Source organism: Loxodonta africana, chromosome 4 (assembly GCF_030014295.1).
Source record: "Loxodonta africana isolate mLoxAfr1 chromosome 4, mLoxAfr1.hap2, whole genome shotgun sequence".
NCBI lineage: Eukaryota > Metazoa > Chordata > Mammalia > Proboscidea > Elephantidae > Loxodonta > Loxodonta africana.
Window position 1 is genome coordinate 22414188 of NC_087345.1, and position 21128 is coordinate 22435315.

Below are 21128 nucleotides of genomic sequence, written 5' to 3' on the forward strand. Positions count from 1 at the left end.
AGATCAAGAGGCAGTCATGTGAACAGAACAAAGGGATACTGCATGGTTTAAAGTCAGGAAAGGTGTGCATCAGGGTTGTATCCTTTCACCATACCTATTCAATCTGTATGCTGAGCAAATAATCTGAGAAGCTGGACTATATGAAGAAGAATGGGGCATCAGGATTGGTAGAACACTCACTAACAACCTGTGATATGCAGATGACACAGCTTTGCTTGCTGAAAGTGAGGAAGACTTGAACCAGTTACTGATGAAGATCAAAGACCAAAGCCTTCAGTATGGATTACACCTCAACATAAAACAAAAATTCTCACAACTGGACCAATAAGCGACATCACGATAAACAGGGAAAAGACTGAAGTTTTCAAGGGTTTCATTGACAATCAACACCCACGGAAGCAGGATTCAAGGAATCAAAAGACGCATTGCATTGGGCAAATCAGTTGCAAAAGACCTCTTTAAAGTGTTGAGAAACGAAGATGTCACCTTGAAGACTAAGGTGCGCCTGACCCAAGCTGTGGTATTTTCAATCCCCTTATATGCATGTGAAAGCTGGACGATGAATAAGGAAAACTGAAGAAGGATTGATGCCTCTGAATTATGGTGTTGGTGAAGAATATTGAATATACCATGGAATGCCAAAAGAATGAAAAAATCTGTCTTGAGAAAAGTAAAACCAGAATGCTCCTTAGAAGCAAGGATGGTGAGAGTACATCTTGCATACTTTGGACATGTTACCAGGCAGGATCAGTTCCTGGAGAAGGACATGATGCTTGGTAAAGTAGAGGGTCATTGAAAAAGAGGAAGACCCTCAAGGAGATAGACTGACATAGTGGCTGCAACAATGGGCTTAATTAAGCATAACACCAATATGTGAGGATCTAGCAGGACTGGGCAGAGTTTTTTTCTGTTGTACATAGGGTCGCTATGAATCAGAACCAACTCGACTGGCACCTAACCACATATAACAACTTATGTTGATTACATTGAAAAATAGGTACTTTTTTTTCTGTTTTTTTAACTGGTTCATCTTTTTCATGTACTGAATTTAGTCTAGTTAATGGAAGTTACTAGTCTCATTATTTAGGAACTAATGGAACACTATATTTTAGTTTTCTCTTTGAAAATATTTTCCAACCCTGATAAAAATTTAGCTAGGACGATCATTTAGTATATCTTCTACACAAAAAATCATCATTTTGGAGAATTTCTAATTTTCCATGAGACAAATGAGTCAAGAATCGAAAGGTAAAAGATGGGAAATAGCCTAGAGACGCAAATGGAATGGACTTCCTTTGTTTCCCAGCTCTAACTGGGGTGCAGCTTTGTCCACCTGGACATCGGCACTCACATCCCAAATGACAGAACTGAGGCCTCAAATTGGGTAGATGCTGAAAGTGGAATCCTTGGTGTGACTGTCAGAATGACACACACCTGGTCACTAGATCTTGTAGTGAAAGCTCTGTGTTGGAGGAGGGGCAGAGAGATGGATGGTGGCCCTCCAGGCCCATGTCCAGTCTAAGGAATTGTGCTAATGAACATAATAGTATGGAAGAGGGTTTTCAGCATCCTCAGAGAGAGCTGAGCCTAGAGCTGGGAGATGGGGGGCAGAAAAATTACACGTGGTTATGACTATGGGAGTTGAGTTTGCTATCTGGCTCCCAACTCTGTGATTAATATCTGTGTGATGCTGGGAGAGTTACCTAATCTTGTGGGTCCTTAATTTCCTCCTCTGTAAAATGGGGCAGCACTATTTTCCTAAGTAACAGCTATGTTTGTTCTGAGGATGACATGAGAAAGTGTTAAGTTATTGTTTTGGGTGCTGTGGAGTCAATTTTCAACTCATAGCCACCCCACTGACACAGCAGAACTGCCTCATACGGTTTTCTTAGCTGTAATCTTTGTGATAGAAAGACAAGCCCCATTATTATTTCAGGTGTAGTGGAGACTTATGGAATCCCTGGGTGGTGCAAATGGTCAAGCGCTTTGACTACTAGCCAAAAGGTTGGTGGTTCGAACCTACCCAGAGGCACCTCAGAAGACAGGCCTGGTAATCTGCTTCTGAGAGGTCACAGCCTTGAAAACCCTATACCACAGTTCTACTCCGTTCACAGGGATGAGGGTGGTCATGAGTTGGAATTGACTTGATGGCAACTAACAATAAGGACAGTGGACAGCTGGGGCAATGTTAGCTAATAAGGACCATGTACTGAGCACTTACTTCCTTTTAGACATTATCTGCATAGGTGCTTCATAAAAACCAAAAAACCAAACCCATTGCCATACAGTCAATTCTGACTCATAGCGACCCTGTAAACCAAAACCAAAACCCACTGCAGTGGAGTTGATTCGGACTCAAAGTTGATTCGGACTCATAGTGACCCTATATATAAAAAGTAGAAATACCCCATAGGGTTTCCAAGAAGTGGCTAGTGGATTTGAACTGCTGACCTTTTGTTTAGCAGCTGAGCTCTTAACCACTGCGCCACCAGGGCTCCATAAGTGCTTCATAGACTCCTTGAATTCATATCCTGGCCCTATCACTTACTAGTTCTGTAACCCCGCACATGTTACTTAACCACGCCGTGCCTCAGTTTCCTCATCTACATAATAACAGTACCACTTCAAAGGGTTTGAGAATATTAAAAATTAATCTCTGTAAAGCACTTGTAAAGCCCAGCATATGGTAAACATTCACTAAACACTAGCAATTATTACTTAGATCAGCCCCCTCCACGCTCCTAGGCTGAGGGGCAGCTCTCACCCTCAGTGGGCTGTTTTGTACTACAAATCCTCCATTTCCTTGCAGATCTCCATTCAGATCCTGGAAGCGCGCAGGGATCACTGCAGCTTGGCCATATAATTGGGGCAGATGAACTTTAGAGCAAGGGCTCGTTTCTCATCAGGTGGGAGGGTGGGGATTTGAAAATGATGATAAAGATCTCCTGGAAATACTGCTGGGCACCAAACTGTAGTGCAGAAAGCTCGTCCGCATACCTACGTGTACACACACGCACACACACACACACACACACACACCGCTGGGCTTCTGTGCTTTTTGCATTTAGGTTACGACTCACCTAAGTGAGTGGGTTGTCCTTTGCACTGAATAAAAAAACGAGTCCACCTTCATGAGGACCCTGGGTAATTCCCACCCTGATGGACCAGAGTCCTGGATGCCAGCGTGAAAAATGGAGGGAGGACGGTTCCATCCTCTAGCATGTGACACAGCCAGAAAACTTATTCTGCAAGGCTTTGTTAGAAAAGTAAGGGAAGACCATATGTTCCGTCTTGTAGAGAGAGGAAGAATAGAATAGAATCGATCAGAACAGAACAGAATGAGATTTAGAGCAGGAAAGAATTAAGACACGCGGATCTCTCGTCATCTAAGCCTCGGACCATTTCTTCAGAGAGCCTTGCTCCTGTCCTCCTTCACCCCTGTAACTCCAGCGACCTGCTTATTGTTCAGCTCCCGCCTGCACCTCAAACAGGGCTTGAACCCCTGCTGAGAATCTGCATTTCTAACAAGTTCCCAGGCGAGGCTAATGCTTATGGTTAGGGACCAATTCTGTGAACCACTAGTAAAGCAGCGGTTCTCAAAATTTATTATGCAGAAGAACCACCTAGAGAGCTTGTAACAATGTAGATTCGGACTCTGTAGTATATCTGCGGTGGAAAAGCAAATGCTCAACAGGGGTTCTAACTGGTTCCGGTTCGAAGTCCCTGCATTGAAACCAGTGGCTCCATCCCCGCGGCGGGAACATAAAGCCGCCCTCCGAAGCTCTGATTGGAGGGGTGGATACAACTAGTCCTGTGCCTTCGGGCGGCGGGGCTGCCTCCTCCCTCGGCCGGACGTCCGCTGGGAGGGTCGGCGGGCTTGGGCGCCCGTGCGCCCGCGCCTCCCGGAGACACGCCCCTCCGGAGCCACGCCCCGCGTCCCCGCCCCGGAGCCCCGCCTCTCCCAGAGCCCCGCCCCCCGCGCCCCGCCCCGCCCGGAGCCCGCGTCCCGCCCCGCCCCGGCCGTACCTGAGCTGGCGCGGCTCGCAGTCCACGCCCGGCAGCAGCAGCCGGGCCGCCTGGCGGACGTCGTCGCTGTCCATGGAGAAGCTGCGGCGGTGGCCGGCGTGCGCCACGGCCACCCGGATCCATTCCATCAGCGGCGGCAGCACGAGGAAAGGCCTGCAGCCGGGAGAGGGAGGCGGAGAGGCGGCGTTAGGGCGGCCGTGGCGGCAGGGGCTACCCGCTCAGCCCCACCCCCTGCTCGTGGCCTGCCCCCCGCCCTCCTCCTGTCCCTGGGGACCCTGCCTCTGCGTCCCGGAGCAGTGGGAGAGCCCTTGGAGGCATCCGGACCCCGCTGGGGACGTCGGAGCGGGCTCTTTTGAATCTTTGGGCCTCAGTTTCCTCATCTGTAAAATAGGGATGGGAACTACCCAGCGGTAAGATGTAACTATTCTGTGAATATTATCCCTCTGAGGGATCATGTGACCGTAAACGAGATGACTCACTTTAAAGCACCAAGCACAGAGGCTGGCACTTAGAAGAAAATCCGACAAACCCCTGGTGTGATTGGTACAGGCTCCCAGATCCTGGGCTCAAGCCTAAAGTGTCCTTCAGCAACTGCTTCCTATTCTCAGTGTGCTCCCCTCTCATCCTTAGGGGCTCTGCTAGGCCCGAGCACCGTGCTGCCAACAGGCTTTAGCACCTGGAAAAGGCACAAAGAGAGCCAAGGCAACAGCCAGCGTTCCCTGAGAGCCAGGCTGGCGGCACCCAGTAACAGCCAGGAAAGCTGGCTCTTGGGACCTTGGCCTCGCCGGTGAAGTCTGGAAGCCTCAAGCACTGAGACACACAGGATGACCCAACTCTTTGACATATTAGTTTGAGGTGCAGAGGATAAAATGAGTGAAAGCAAGTGAACTGTGCCTGCATGAAGTGGTCCTCGAGCTGGAGATGGTCTCAAGACCAAAGAGAAAGGCCAAGGTTTCTTGATAAACAACAACTCACATCTGTGACCAATACAAGATGTAGAAGCAGAGGAAAAAAATTATATTTCAAATGCACTTCTTAGTGAGCAAAAGCAGTCTGAAAATAGCTTGGGGAAGGGGGGGGAATAAAACATGCAGCACCTCACTTACTTTAAGAAAAACTTGAATGACACAACCCTGGGAAAAATCACTTTGTATTAAAAGGGGGTTCTTGGCACAACGGTCAGGATTGCCAAGCGGGTCAGACACACATGTAATCATGTTCTCATTCTCCTGCCTTGTATTAAAACCTCTCTTAAGAAAGTAAAAAAGAAAGAAAGAAAGCAGATTCCCTGGCCCCATCCTCTCGGATTCTGATTGCAGAGGGTCCCAGAATATAATTTCAATAAGCAGCCCCCATGATTCTGATTTTGGTGGACCAAGGACCACAGTTTAAGAAATGCACTGTAGATCAAAAAGGTTTTCTACCATGCGGCAGGGCCGGGACCAGGGTTAAGCAAGTGAGGCACCCTAGGGAACAAAAAGGAGGCCAGGTTGTATGTACAAGTGTGATCTATCCCTGGTGGTCCTGATCTTCATTTTCACTTGGCTACCACAGAGGGAGACGAAGATGGGAAATAAAAGGCAGCTGACCCCCTCACATGATGTCAATGTCATGGTTTTCCTACAAAAACTTTTGGTGGCAGGTTCCAGTTTTCATGGAGTTAAACCCATTTATCCAATGTTGTTAATATTCAGTAGCTAAGCCTTTTACTTTCATCTCTGTTAATCCCATTCATGACCTCATGTAAATGCTCAGGACCATTCTATGAGCTCGATATGATTGTGCCCATTTTATAGATCAGGAGAATGAAGTTTATTGAGGTTAAGTCACATGTCCTAGATCACAAGTTTAGCAAGTAATACAGCTGAAAGTCAGACTCAACTTATTTGACTGCACGGTCTTTGTGGTTTAGCCCATGTGATACTGACATTCTTTTGTTCAGGTTCCCAGAATGCACGTGTTACCCAGCATGCACTTGTTACCCCAGTGGAGCTGGTCATGGGCCCTTCATGGCACATCATGTTCACTCCAGCTCATGCAGTTCAGTCCCCTTCTGTAAGGCTTCCAGCCCTTTACAAATCCATACCCCACCTACCCTTCAAACCACTGTGGAAATCTCACCCTGCCCTAAACCTTTCTCCCAACAACTTCACCCCACATGGATCCCTCCCATTGTGAGCCCCATCCCACAGGACTTCCCTGGCCTGACATGCTGGCACTGCAGATGCACCACTAGAAAGTAAACTCCACGAGGGCAGGGACCCAGGGCTGCTGGGTCCAGCAGCAGCCCCAGAACCGTGCCCGGCAGACTGTAAGCACTTGATAAATATCTGTTCAAGAGACCGACTAAGATTGACCAATTTTTTACTGGGTGAAATGGATAAAATCGAGTTTCTGGACCTGTAGACCCATGGGCAGACTCCCAGGGACTTGCTGAAGAATCAGCCTGCTGCTTAGACTGTCTCCCTTATTCTCTCTTTCTCTTCATCACCTAAACTGAATCAGGTGCTCAATAAACACACACTGACTTGAAATTGAATTGAATTCTACTGTCTCAGGTGGGCAAGACTTATTTTTGTCACCGTGTGTCCATCTCCATTGGAAACCATCCGTGAGTCCTCACAGAACTCCCCCTGGGTTGTTTTTCAGAGGTGGCATCCCACCCTGCCTTTCCTTTGCTCAGTGCCCCCAAAGCAAGACCCACAACCCCATCCCCTGGGGGGCTGCGTCTCCATCCTAGAACTGCCCTGCGGCTGCTGTCTTTCCTGTTTGATGCTCAGGCCCAGGGCATATAGCCAGCGCCTGATGAATACCAACGAGGAGCAAAAAGAGGCTCTGCTGCTTTCCAAATAGCACCTTTAATAAGTATAAGAAACCCTTAGCCCCAGGATTCTAGCCTTCTCTGGAATTTTCTGTGTCCTTAATCTCTCCTTTCAACATTGCCTTCTCTTTGTCACTCTGACTGCAACAGTTTATAAGCTCATGAATTCTTTGCCAGCAACTCATTTAAAATGCTTACCTTGTTTACTCAGAGGGGGAAAAATAGCATTATTTGTGATGTTTTCCTTGGAGGAGTTGGAGGTGGGAAAGAATTCTAGGGCCTTGAGTTAAGGAGAACGCTGGGGGAAAAATATTATATTCTTCTTATATATTTTTAAAGAGAACAATGTTCTACTCGCTACCTACTTTATTCTAAGTTGTCTGTGGTGACTGAAAGGAAACTTGAGGAGGTCATGGTTCAGTGAAGTGGTTTTTAGTCTTTGTTGAACATAAGAAGCACGTGAGAGCTTGTTGAAATTGCAAAGGCCCTGATATCACCCTCAGAATTTTGGCTCAGCAGGTGGGGGGAGGAGGCTGGGCCTCTGTATTCTAAATAAGCTCCCCTGGGAATTCCGGAGCAGGCCAGGTTTGGGAGCCACTGGCTGGGTGGCCTGAGGTGAACACAGGGGGAGATGGTGAACTCAGACAGGGCGGTGGCCATTTTAATCTTTGCTATGGTTTTTTTTATGGTGTTGGACAAGAAGATGTGTGGGTGAGAATATGCAGTGTGATGGATCGATTTTATATGGCCTGTCTCACCATGGTCTTGTAACTCCCACCAAATGATAGGGTGGGGTTATGCAAATAAGTTGCTTGTGGCCCACCAAGGGGATTGGACAGCTTGCTAATAGTACAAATAAGGAGCATGGCACCCTTGTGCCATTAAGTCAAAGATTTTGAGATGGAAGATTATCCTGGATTATCTGAGTGGGTCCTAAGTGCAATCACAAGTGTCCTTACAAGAGGGAGGAAGAGGGAGATTTGACAGAATGCGATGTGATACTGAAGCAAGATGCTACGCTGCTGGTCTTGAAGATGGAAGAAGAGGTCATGAGTTGAGGAATGCAAGGAATGTAGCTCCAGAAGGTGGAAGAGGCAAAGAAGGGAATTCTCCTCTAGAATCTCCAGAAGAAAGCAGCCCTGCCAGTTGACCCTTTGATTTCAGCCCAGTGAAACTGAGTTTGGACTTCTGTTCTCCAGAACTATAAGAGAATAAATGTTTGCTGTTTGAATAAGCCGCTAAGTGTGTGGCAGTTTGTTACAGCAGCAATAGGAAACCAATACAATCAGGAAGACATGGTGCTGAAGAACATGGACCAAGTATTAAGCTAGGGGTGAGGTCATCCACCAAAAAAAAAAAAAAAAAAAAAACCCAAACCTGTTGTCACTGAGTCGGTTATGGCAACCCCTGTGTTACAAAGTAGAACTAAGCTCTACAGAGTTTTCTTGGCTGTAATCTTTACAGAAAGCAGATTGGCAGGCCTCTCTTCTGCAGTGCTGCTTGTTAGGTTTGAACTGCCAACCTTTAGGTTAGTAGTTGAGCAAAACCATTTTTGTCACTCAGGGACCTAGGGCATCCACAGGGCTCTGGAATTCGTCTAAGACACCTCAACTGCCTTGTTTCTGAGGTTAGAGAAAACGACTGTGTTTGGTCTTTTTGAATCAAACTTGAGCGAGGGGGTCCCCAGCCCAAGAAGTCCCAAGGTTTCAGTCTGCAGTGGAGAAATTTCAACAGGAAGCTCAAACTCTTTAGAGAACTGATGGTGTTTGGCTCATTTCCTTTAGTGGTCAGAGGCATGGGCCTTGGAGAGAGATTGACCAGGAGCTGGATTCCAGCTCCACTTTCTAGCTGTGTGACCTTGAGTATGCTATTTCAATTGTTGTGCCTCAATTCCCTCATCATGAAAATGGGATAATAACAGTGCCTTCTCCAGAGAATGTGCTAGGCTGAAAAATGGCACCAAATATGTCCACATCATCATACATGGACATAAATGTTACCGTCTTGGCAAGAGGGGCTTTGCAGACATGATTAAGGATTTTGAGATGTGGAGATTATCCTGGGTTATCCAGGTGGTACCTAAATGTATTCACAAGGGTCCTTATAGGAGGCAAGACAGTCAAAAGAGGAAGTGGGAGATGTGATAAGAGAAGTAAGAAGGTAAGAAGATGGAGAGATGCTAAGTTATGGGGATCATAAGCCAAGAAAGCAGGCAGCCCCGAGAAGCTAAAAAAGACAAGGAAATGGACTCTCCTCTCAGATTCCAGAAGGAACCAGCCCTGCCCACACCTTGACTTTAGCCCAGTATGACTAATTTTGGACTTCTGGCTTCCTGAACTGTAAGGGAATAAATGTGTGTTGTCCTAAGTCTCCAAATTTGTAACAGTAGCCACAGGAATCAATTTGTGTTGTTTTAAGCCACTGAGTTTTGTTAATTTGTAGCAGCAACCATAGGAAGCTAATACAGAGGGTTGTCGGAAGGATTGAATGAGACGATCTACGTAACCTGGCGACTGGCACCAAGTCAGTGCCCCATCAATGGTCGCTGTGATTATCATCATCACCGACATTGTTTTTAGCTTCACTCGGTCTTCCCTCTGCTGGACCGAGAAAAAGGCCCTGCTGCAGAGACCCACACAGAGGGAAGCTCCTGCCTTCTCTTTCAAACCGAAGCAAACCTCTGCAGTTCCTGTAGCCTCTTCCTTATGAATTCCGTGGCTCTGACTTTTCATCTTTGTGGTTACTTGCTGAGCCTTTTCTTAGGCTGGAGAGGAATTCAGATCTTCAACTGTGGTTTAGAAAGCTCATAATTCCAGAGATACAGGGACTGAGGGAAAAGCAGGATTGATAGTAGGCAATGTTCAGTGCTGGTTTCTATAGTGATATTCACTGTAACCTCACTGTATCTATGGGCACCAAATCCAGGAAGATGGCAGAGGTAAGAGAGGCCATGGCTGGTTACTATAGTGACAGCCCTACAGGGCAAGGTGTGGCAGGCTGCCCACGAGGGTGGTTCCTGCAGATGCCCTGGAGTGGCAGGAGCCATAGAGTATGTCCTAGTCAGTGCATCTCAAACATTCATGTGCACAGGACTCACCCAGAGATCTTGCTAAAATGCAGATTCTGAACACAGGGCCTGAGAGTCTGCATTTCAAACAAGCTCCCAGGTTGTGATGCAGCTACTAGTCAATGGACCCCAGTTTGAGTAACCAGGCCCAGGGAGCACTGTGACCAGGGAAGGCGAATTATTATTGTGCTCAGGGGGTGAAAGTAAGGCCAGAAATGAAAGAGTGTTAAGAGGGTCAGAGGTCCAAGAGACAGTGGAATGGAGAAAGGAGCTTCTTTGTCTTCCTCCCCACCTCCCCCCTGCCGCCCCCAGTAAAAAATCCAAAGCTGTTGCCATCAAGTTGATTCCGACTCATGATGACCCCATATGTTACAGAGTAGAAATGCTCCATAGGGTTTTCTGGATCGTAATCTTGATGGAAGCAGGTCTCCAGGCCTGTATTCCGTGGCACTGCTGGGTGGGTTTGAACTGCCAACCTTTAGGCTAATAGTCGAGTACAAACTGTTTGTGCCACTCAGGGACCTTCTAGATCTCCTGTGTAAAGCCTAGGCTGGTGCATCTGATCGACTGAGCCTAGTTCACAAGCCTGTGGCTGAGTTGCAAGGGAGGCTAGCCAAGCAAATGTCTGTCGATTTCAGCTTTTATTGTGGGAAGCGGGTTTTGCCTCTCACTAAGACGCATGGGGTTCAGATGCTAAAAAGTGACAAACAACAGCAGCTTCAAGTTTTAAAGCACCTCGTCTGTGCTGGGAACTATTCTCAATTAATCTTCCAATGAAGAGACAGGATTTTTCGGTCTTGGGGAGTTTGTTCTGAACCAAACATCTGTCTTCTTGTCTGGCAGGCATTATTCGGTGACGTGTCCCATCATCTCGAGGAATTCCGTGCTTACAAAATGCACCTGTGATGGGACTGAATTGTTTGCAGGGACGCAGCCTCCTTTTTCTACCACCGATTCCAGTACCTCCGCCATCACACACAATCAGCCAGGGGTGAGACGGAGGACACTTGGGGTGCTGGAGCACACCCAGGCAGAGGCGGATTAACCAGTAAGCATGGTATGCACCTGCTTACAGTAAGCAAGGTACACATGGGCTTAATTGTGTTTGCTTACTAATCTGTAGTGGACAATTTCAGGGGTTTCACTACATCTTTGACGTGGTGAAAATCGGGTCAAACTGTTCACTACAGATTAGTCAGTAAACAAAATTAAGTCCATGCAACCCTGGTGGCACAGTGGTTAAGCGCTATGGCTGCTAACCAAAAGGTCGGCAGTTCAAATCCACCAGGCGCTCCTTGGAAACCCTGTAGAGTAGTTCTACTCTGTCCTGTAGGGTCACTATGAGTCAAAATTGACTCGACAGCAATGGGTTTGGTTTGGGTTATACCTTGCTTATTAGGTAATCTGTCCCTGCACCCGGATGACTTCCCAACATCCAGAGTGTATACACACACCAGTTGGGAACTTTGAAACAAAAGACATTGTTATGGATTGAATTGTGTCCTCCAAAAATAGATGTTGAAGTCCTAACCTCTGTTCCTGTGAATGCAGTTCTGTTTGGAAATGGGGTTTTTCTTTTGTTATGTCAATGGCACCATACTGGAGTAGAGTGGGTCCTAAATTTAATCCCTTCCGAAATGGTGTTTAATAAATGCAGTACAGACGCAGAGAGGCAGACACACAAGGAGAAACACCACGTGATGATGGAGCAGATGCATGTATACGCAGCAAAAGAACGCCAAGGGTTGCTGGCAGCCAGCAGAAACTAGGAGAGAGGCCCACAGAAGGAACGGTCATGGCCAAGATCCTGATTCGGACTTAGAGCCTTCAGAATTGTGAGCAAGAAATTTCTGTTCTTCAAAGCCACCCACTTGGTGGTATTTTGTTATGTCAGCACTAGGATGCTACGACACAGTAGCGGCAACAATGGACTCAAACATATCAAAGATGATGAAGATGGTGCAGGACTGGGCAATGTTTATGTTCTGTTATACATAACGTCACCATGAGTCGGCGTCGACTCGACAGCAGCTAACAGCAACAACAACAAGGAAAGGAAAACAGGCATAATAGGTAGGATCTATGCTTTTAGGGGAAAGTAAGTCATTTTGTACCAAAAGGACAAGTCCTTTAAAGCGTGAAAGCCAGCCCCACTTATGGGGCAATTACATCAATTCACTGAAGTGGGGTGAGTGCCCAGGGGCTCTGGGTGAGGAGGTGATCTTGCTAATGGTACCAGCAGGCGCATGTGACTGACCACGGATCATCTTTGGCTTTCCTGTCACACGCTCTAAGGAAGGTGATTCGGAGGGCTGAAGGGCTGTAGGTGGGGTGTTGAGGAGCAAACAGGTTCAGGCAGAGAAAATAAGAGTTGAGAATAGCAACAACCTCCATCCTGCCTGCAAGTGGACTTGCACACCCCCCCAGCCTTCATCTTCCCCTCTTGTCCCAGCAGGAAGGATTCTTCCTCTGTCTACCCCCTCCTGCTTCCCAGGGGACTTCCACCTCCATCTCCTCTGTGTCTTTCCCAGCAGCATTTAAGCAGCCGACACACTCCCTTGTCTCTCACAATTTAAGGAGGATAAGAGCAAAAATAATCAAGTGTTAGAATTCACAGCCCTTTGCTTAATTAAGGAGGCTCAGCTATTGGGCTACTTCACATGTGAATGGAGTGATGGGCAGCTATGGGGAAAGGGGAGAAGCTGAGAAAAACTAGTTCTATTGACATAAAAAATTCACAGAGAGACCTGGGAAAAATGGTGGAATCTGGAAGATGGAGGGACGGGGGTGAGGTGGGTATTTTTTGAGAGACTGGACTGTGGTAGCTGCTTATAAGTCCAGCCTTGCCTTTTCTAGTCCATTCTCCATGCTGCATCAATCTCACCATGCTCCCCAGGCACACTGTGTCCTCGGCATTGGAGGTTACCTGCAGTCCGCAACCACACTATTCCATTTTGGGCTTTCTGGTCTTTGGAAATGCTATTTCTTCTCCTAAAATGCTTGCACATCCGTTCTGGCCCACATCTTCTGTTATGGATTGAATTGTGTCCCCCCCGGAAGAAATGTGGAAGTTCTCACCCCTTGTCATAGTTATCTAGAGCTGCTATAACAGAAATACCACAAGTGGATAGCTTTAACAAAGAGAAATTTATTCTCTTAGTCTAGGAGGCTAGAAGTATGAATTCAGGGTGCCAGATCCAGGGGAAGGCTTTCTCTCTCTGTCAACTCTGGGGGAAGGTCCTTGTCATCAATCTTTCCCTGGTCTAGGAGCTTCTCGGTGCAAGGACCCCGGGTTCAAAGGACACACTCTTCTACTGGCTTAAGATACAACCTAATCTTGTAGATGGAGTCCAGCCTCATTAACATAACTGCCACTAATCCCATTTCATTAGCGTCATAGAGAGAGGATTTACAACACATGGGAAAATCACATCAGATGACAAAATGGTGAACAATCACACAATACTGGGAATCATGGCGTAGCTAAGTTGGCAGATATTTTGGGGGAGTACAATTCAATCATGACACCTCTGTACCTGTAAATATAAACTTGTTTTGAAATTGGGTTTTTTTTTTATTACATTAATGAGGTTATACCAGAGAGTAGGGTGGGTCCTAAACCTAATCACTTCTAAGTGGTGTCTTATAAAAAGAGCAGGGTAGACACACAGACACACAGGGGAAGATAGACACCATGTGAGGATCATCTACAAGCAAAGGAATGCCAAGGATTGCCGGCAGACTACAGAAACTGGCAGGATTAGCATGGCTGAGACCCTGATTTGGGCTTTTAGCCTCTAGAACTGTGAAACAATAAACTTCTGTTCTCTAAAGCCACCCACTTGTGGTACGTGGTTATGGCAGCACTAGGAAATAAGACACCTTTTCTTCCTGGTGGGTTCCTACTTGCCCTTCCAGCCTAAGCTTCCATGTCACTTCCTCAGGGAAAGCCTTTGGCAGGGAAACAACCCTGCCAAGCCTGGGCTAGGGGCCCTCCGCTGCGCTTCCCCTGTCATTGCAGCCCTCACATTGTGTTGTAATTTGTTTCCTCATCTGCCTCTTCATTGTGCGCTCCCTGAGGGCAGTGAATGTGTCTTTCTAACAGTCATAGCCACACGTACATGGTAGGCACCCAGTAGATAGTCACTGAGTAAACGAATGAATAAGGCAAGAGGAATTACTGTTCCTTGATTCATTCAATGAACGTGCATTGAGCATCACAGCTTTGGGGGCAGCTGGCCTGAATTTCTGATCCTTCACTCGGTAACGGGGTGACTAGGAAGACTTTCTCCCTGTCTCAGTTTCCACACTCGTAAAATCTTCTCTTGTGAGGATTAAATAAGGTAATACACATGAAGCATTTAGCACAGTGCCCGGAACATAGTAAACAACAAATATGAGCTATTATTGTTATTTTGCCCACAAGGGACTTACCATCTGGTTCAGTAGATTAAACGTAAATACACCTGTCTGACAGTAGTGTGTGTTGCTATGATCCTGAACAGGTTTCAGCAGAGCTTCCAGCCTAAGATGGACTAGGAAGAAAGGCCTGGCAATCTACTTCCAAAAATCAGCCAATGAAAACTCTATGGAGTGCAATGGTCCGGTCCACAACCGATCATGGGGATGGCACAGGACAAGGCAGTGTTTTGTTCTGTTGTGTACGGGGTCACCATGAATAGGGGGCTGACTTGATGGCAGCTAACAACAACAACAATATCAACAATATAAGGTGGATGTTGGTTAAGGGCCACAAGAAGCACAGGTTGAGTGTTATACCTTCCTTCTTTCCTTTCTCTGTCCGTTGCTTAACATTTGTGAAGCACCTACTACATGCCTGACACTGTGCTGGTGCTGGGGATACAAAGATGAATGAGAACAGATCCCCTTAAGGAGTGTCAGTCTAGATGCTCCATCTAGTTCTCCAACTTTGAGGGGCCTCAGAATCACCTGGGGAGCTGGTTAAAATGCATATTCCTGGGTCCTTGTGTTAGGAATTGAATAGTGTCCCCCCAAAATGTGTTTCAACTTGGCTAGGCCATGATTCCCAGTATTGTGTGTTTGTCCAAGATTTTGCGATCTAATATGATTATCCTATGTGTTGTAAATCGTAGCCTCTATGTTGTTAATGAGGTAGGATTAGAGGCAGTTATGTTAATGAGGCAGGACTCAATCTATAGGATTAAGTTGTATCTTGAGTCAATTGCTTTTGAGATAGAAAAGAGAGAAGAAAGGAGAAGGACCTCACACCACCATGAAGTAGTGCCAGGAGCATGTCTTTGGACCTGGGGTCCCTGTGCTGAGAAGCTCCTAGTCCAGGGGAAGATTGGTGACAAGGACCATCTCACAGAGCCGACAGAGAGAAAGCCTTCCCCTGGAGCTGGTGCCCTGAATTTGGACTTCTAGCCTCCTAAACTGTGAGAGAACAAACTTCTGTTTGCTAAACAGTGGTATTTCTGTTACAGCAGCACTAGATAACTAAGGCAGTTAGTTTCCTAGGGTTGCTGTAACAAATTACCAAAAACTTGGTGGCTTAAAACAACAGAAATATATTCTCTCACAGTTCTGTAGGTTAGAAGTCCAAAATCAAGGTATCAGCAGGGCCTATTCCCTCCTGAGGCTCTAGGCAAGAATCCATTCCTTGTCTCTTCCAGCTTCTGGTGGCTGCGAGCATCCCTTCCCTTGATGTGTGACTGCATCACTCCACTCTCTGCCTCCATCTTCACCTTGCCTTCTCTTCTCTGTGTCTCTGCCTTCTCTTCTGTCTCTTATAAGGACATTTGTGATTGCATTTAGGGTCTATCTAGATAATCCAGGATAATCTTCTCATCTCAAGATCCTTAATCACATCTGCAAACATCCTTTTTCCTTATATGGTAACATTGATAGGCTCCAGGGGTTAGGACCTGTTGTCTTTGGGGGGAGGAACCTTGGTGGCGCAGTGGTTAAAGTGCTCAGCCGGGAACTGAAAAGGTTGGAGGTTCAAGCTGAAAGTCAGCGGTTCCACAGGAGAAAAGTGTGACAGTTTGTTCCTGTAAAGATTACAGCCTTGGAAACCCTATGGGGCAGTTCTACTCTGTCCTATAGGGTCGCTATGAGTTGGAATTGACTCCGCAGCAATGGTTTGGTTTTGGGTTTATCTCTGGGGGCCATTATTCAGCTACTGCACTTGGCATCTGTGTCAGCCATTCTCTGCAGGGTGTCTGATGCCTGCCAAAGGCCGAGGGGTCTAGAGTCCTGGCTCTGCACTTCAGGAGGCTCAGCAGGCAGGAGACCTTCCTCACACACCCACTCAGGGCCCTCCTCTCTAGGTTGCTGGCTATATTCCAGCAGACCTGGCATAGGGCGCGGAGTCCTCTGTGGCAGGAATCTGATCTCAAGTGGGGTGGGATGATGATGGGCCCCAGGATATAAATGGCCCTGGGAGGGAAGTGCTGCTTCAGAAGTGGGGAAGCCACAGGCTCTGTTCGAAGCCACCGCAGACCCCTCCTGTAGCCTTGGGCACAAAAGATAAACATCCAGAGGCAGCAGGGGCTGTGCAGCTTCACATCCTGGGAGAAGTGGCTTGAGACGCCTAGAGGGGCAGGCCCTGGCCTGGTCTCAGCCAAGAGGCAAAGGCCAGGAAGGGGACTCCAGGGGTCATCTGGGCTTGCCCCTGTCTCCAGAAGGATTATGGTAAAAATTCTGCAGAAGGCAGTACACAGGGCTTACAAAGGAAATCCACCAGGCTTCCCAATCTGGTGGGAGTATGAGGGGAAGGGGTGCACCCCAAAAAAACAGGGCTCCATGTTTGCATACAGGCTCCCTCACTTGCTAGTTGTGGGCACGTGGGCAAGTTTACTTAACTTCTCTGTGCCTCAGTTTCCACATATGTAAAACAGGGGAAGAGTAAGACCACTGCATAGAACTGTTGTGAACATTAAGAGAGAGAATCTCTGTAGGGTTTCCAAGGAGTGGCTGGTGGATTTGAACTGCCAACCTTTTAGTTAGCAGCCAAGTTCTTAACCACTGCACCACCAGGGCTCCTGTGAAGTGCTTAGCACACAGTAAACGCTCAACAAAGTTAGCCATTACTGCGAATTCATCCTATCTGGAGTCCTGGGGTGGTGCAAATGGTTAAGCGCTCTATTACTAACCAAAAGGTTGGAGGTTCAAACCCACCCTGTGGTGCCTTGGGAGATAGACCTGGACATCTGCTTCCAAAAAGTCACAGCCTTGAAAACCCTGTGGAGCAGTTCTCTACACACACGGGGTCACCATGAGTCGGAATCAACTTGACGGCCGTTAACGACAATGACAACATTATATGCTAGGCATGGTTCTGAGCATTTTTCTGTCATTCGCTCATTTGATAATGACAAGAACCATATAGTAAATACTGTTATTATCTTCTTTCTACAGATAATGAAACACAGGCACAGAGAGGTTATATAACTTGCCTACGGGCACACTGTAAGTTGCAGTGCTGGGATATACATGCTGGCAGTTTGACACAGAGCTAGGCTATCAGCCAAGCTGATATCACTTCCAGGTAGAGGCTACAGCATGTGCAAAGGCCCAGAGGCAGGCTGAGGCTTGGTATTTTGGCAGCCTAGTGTGATTGCAGCCAAGATGGGGGAGAAAGGGCAAGGGAGGAAGGTGGGTCGGTAGGAGATCATGTTGGAGAGAGAAGCAGGGGAAGGATCATGGAATAAAATTGTATGCCCCCAATATGTTAATTCTCACTCAGTTAAAATTATAGTTGAAAAGCATAGGCCACATACCAAAGGACAACTACTGTATGATCCGACTTACATAAAATATCTAGAAATAGACAAATGCATACAGTCCAAAGTTTATTAGTCATTCCCAGGGGCTGGGGAGAGGGAGGAAGAGGAAGTTATTGCTGGAGGGTACTGAGTTTGTTGGGGTGATGAAAAACTTCTGGAAATAGAGGCGATGGTTGTACAACATGGTAGATATAGCTAATGTCACTGAATTGTACTCTTGAAAATGGTTATAACGGCAATTTTGTGTTACGTACATTTTACAACAACAACATTTAAGAAAACAAAACAAAACACGATAGACTACACAATCAGGCTAGTCTTTGAAAAGAAACGTCTACCTCTGAGAATGCAGAACAATGAATTAGCTGTAAGCCTTTGTTTAGAAGGATCCCCGGTGGCACAGTGGTTAAGTGATTCGGCTGCTAACCAAAAGGTTGGCAGTTCAAATCCACCAGCTGCTCCTTGGAAACCCTATGGGGCAGTTCTACTCTGTTCTCTAGGGTAGCTATAGGTTGGAATTCACTTGATGGCAATAGGTTTGGTTTTTGTTCAGAAAGTTAATGGGGAATATTTTATACTGTGGCTGTGTATCCCTCTATATCCATTCTCTTCTTCTAACTTAGTAATAGAAGTCTCAGTCTTTAGCTGAGCTCATGACCACCTAGCATAAAGACTGTATTTTCAGCCTCCCTTACAGCTAGGGTGTTGGTTTTTACAATAAGCCATAAAGAGAATAACATGTGAATCTTCCAGGAAGATCCCTAAAGGGAGGAGGTCCAACCTTTTCTGGCCTGCCTCCATTTTGCTGGCAAGAATGTGGACTTGATGGTTGGTTTTTAAGCAGCCAAATTGGACCACAATAGGGAAGCTACAATTTGTTGATGGCAGAGCAACAAGATAGAAGGACCTGGATCTCTGGTGATTTCACAGTGGCCACACCTGCCTTTGAATTGTGGTGTTGGTGAAGAATGTTGAATACACCATGGACTGCCAGAAGAGCGAACAAATCTGTCTTGGAAGAAGTACAGCCAGGGTGCTCCTTAGAAGCAAGGATGGCAAGACTTTGTCTTACGTACTTTGGACACGTTATCAGGAGGGACCAGTCTCTGGAGAAAGACATAATGCTTGGTAAAGTAGAAGGTCAGTGAAAAAGAGAAAGACTCTCAATGAGATGGATTGGCACAGTGGCTGCAACAATGGGCTCAAGCATGCTGAGGATGGCACAGGACTGGGAAGTGTTTTGTTCTGTTGTAAACAGGGTCACTATGAGTTGGGACCGACTTGACGACACCTAATAATATAATACTACCTGCCATGGATTCTTACCTTCAGATTTTGTTTATATGAGAAATAAACTTCTATCTTGTTTAAACTCCTGCTATTTGGGTTATCTGTCACTCATAAATGAATCTAATTCTAACTGACACATCCCTTCCCATAAAATTTAAGTGAAATCTCTGTTTATCCTTTATTGTGTCACCATGGAATTGAGTTTCTTTTGAAGTCTGTTTACAAAACAAGGAAAAAAGTTTTTTCTGTAATTTTGAGGGGCCTTCTTTAATAGTTACCTTTGGAGGAATGTCAGTTTATAACCTTGAGACTATATTTGTTTAACTGTTTGTTAAAATAGTTTTTACAAGGAGCTGTGTTTGTTCATTTAAAGGGTAAATCGTGCCCCATGAAGTTGAATTTGTTCACTAATCTTGTGAGAACTTAATGACAATGACTAAAAAAACCCACTACTATGGAGTCTATTCCAACTCAAAGCGACTCCATAGGACAGAGTATAATTGCCAAGTGGAGTTTCCAAAGCTGTAAATCTTTATGGAAGCAGACTGCCACATCTTTCTCCTGCAGAGTGGCTGGTGGGTTCAAGCCGCCTTTTTGGTTATCAGCTGAGCACTTTAACCACTGCGCCATATGAATTCTAAGTTCCCTTTGAATAGGAAAAGGGTTATGATTTCTATACCTACACTCCCTACCCCAGGGACACTTTTGTATAATGGGTGCTGTTGTTTACAAATGTGACCATGTGACTCAGAGAGATCCTGACTGCTCCAAGCAGAGTGAAATGATTTCCCTAAACTGACCCCGGACTTGATTATAGTTTGTTTTTAAAAACTCCCTAGGTGATTCAGATTACCAGAAAGGTCTAAGAATCTCAGCCCTGACCTGAACTTGCTAAAGTCTGAAAAGAATCTTCTGTGAACAATTTTGATGAAGAAAGGTCTTGGGGAAAATTTTGTTGTGCATGTGTTTAAATTAGAAGATGAGAGTTACATAATGGATGTTTTCCTTTTTGCTTTGGTGGCCAGGAAACTCAAAGCTAAATTTTGTGCTGAATTGCAGTAAGGAACAGTGGTCTTCCTTAGCCTTAATGACATGTTTTCTTGTATTGTTATCCTTGCTTTGTGGTTGTTACATCTAACTCATATTCAAAGCCTAGTTTGAGTCCTTTTCAGAGTTAGATTAGTTATTAATGATTAATAGATAAATGTCGTCTGTCTCAGATTCTATGAAAGTGCCAACTGGGATAAGAATAAGAATGTTACCATGTAGAATGAGGACCCTCCTATGAAAAAGTTGGGGGTGGAAATGGAATGGAATTTCTCAGTAAAAATAAAAAAAAAGAGCATGGAGGAAGGAAAGGAAAAAGAAATCCTCAAGGAGTCTTAAAAATCAAGGAAGAGAGGAGGAAAGGAAAAGAGGCACTTTGGTGCCTACACAAAACAACCATTTGGCCATTTAGCGGATTTATGGGATCTCCACAGGCGTGAGAAGAAAACATGTGCAATTTATTTCTGGCACTAAAGTCACCAATTTTACAGTTTTTTAAAATCTGGAAGTGAAGAATGAAGGAAACCAGGAAAGAAAGTTGGTATTTTAATAAAAAAAACAAAAAAGACTGTTTATTCAGCTGGGCTTCAGTGCTTTCCAAGCAAAGACTCCGTGTACAGGTCAACACTCTAGAGCAACCCTCTCCATATGCACATGTAAAATTATGGGCCTTTTTATCTGGTGCAATGGACAGGGGACTGAGTGTGTCCCCACCCACTTACCATGACCTGTCCAATCCCCTCTCAGAAGAAGCCCTGGCAGCCCCTCACTCTGAATCAGCAAGTGAAGGGATTGAGTCTGGGGTCAGCCCTAGGGGTTAAGCGAGTGGGCAGAGTAACTTCCAACCAGAAGGTGAGTGCGATGCCCATGACCAAGGAAGAACCAAAGCAGATCTCATCAAGGGATGGCCAGGGCCAGGGAAAGGAGGCCCAGTCTCGTCAGAAGCAGCACCCTAACTGAGATGGCCAGGTGCGGGGTGGAGAGGAGGTGAGAGAGCCTGGATTTGACTGGAATATGGGCGCTGAGTGGAAGCTGGCAGCAATGTGAGTGGATGAGTCGGTTTGGGCAAGAGGCACAGGTGTCAACCGGTGACCTTTCCCTCACTTAA

The 21128-nt window shown here is 46.2% G+C and overlaps 1 protein-coding gene across 1 annotated transcript in view; it reads right to left on the reverse strand.

Annotated features, from left to right (window-relative positions):
• ABTB3 (ankyrin repeat and BTB domain containing 3) overlaps window positions 1–21128 on the reverse strand; it is a 369910-nt gene that overhangs the window by 87836 nt on the left and 260946 nt on the right. Inside the window, exon 4 of the mRNA XM_064283651.1 lies at window positions 4027–4179. Coding sequence (XP_064139721.1) covers window positions 4027–4179 — 153 coding nt within the window. The remainder of the gene's footprint in view (window positions 1–4026; window positions 4180–21128) is intronic.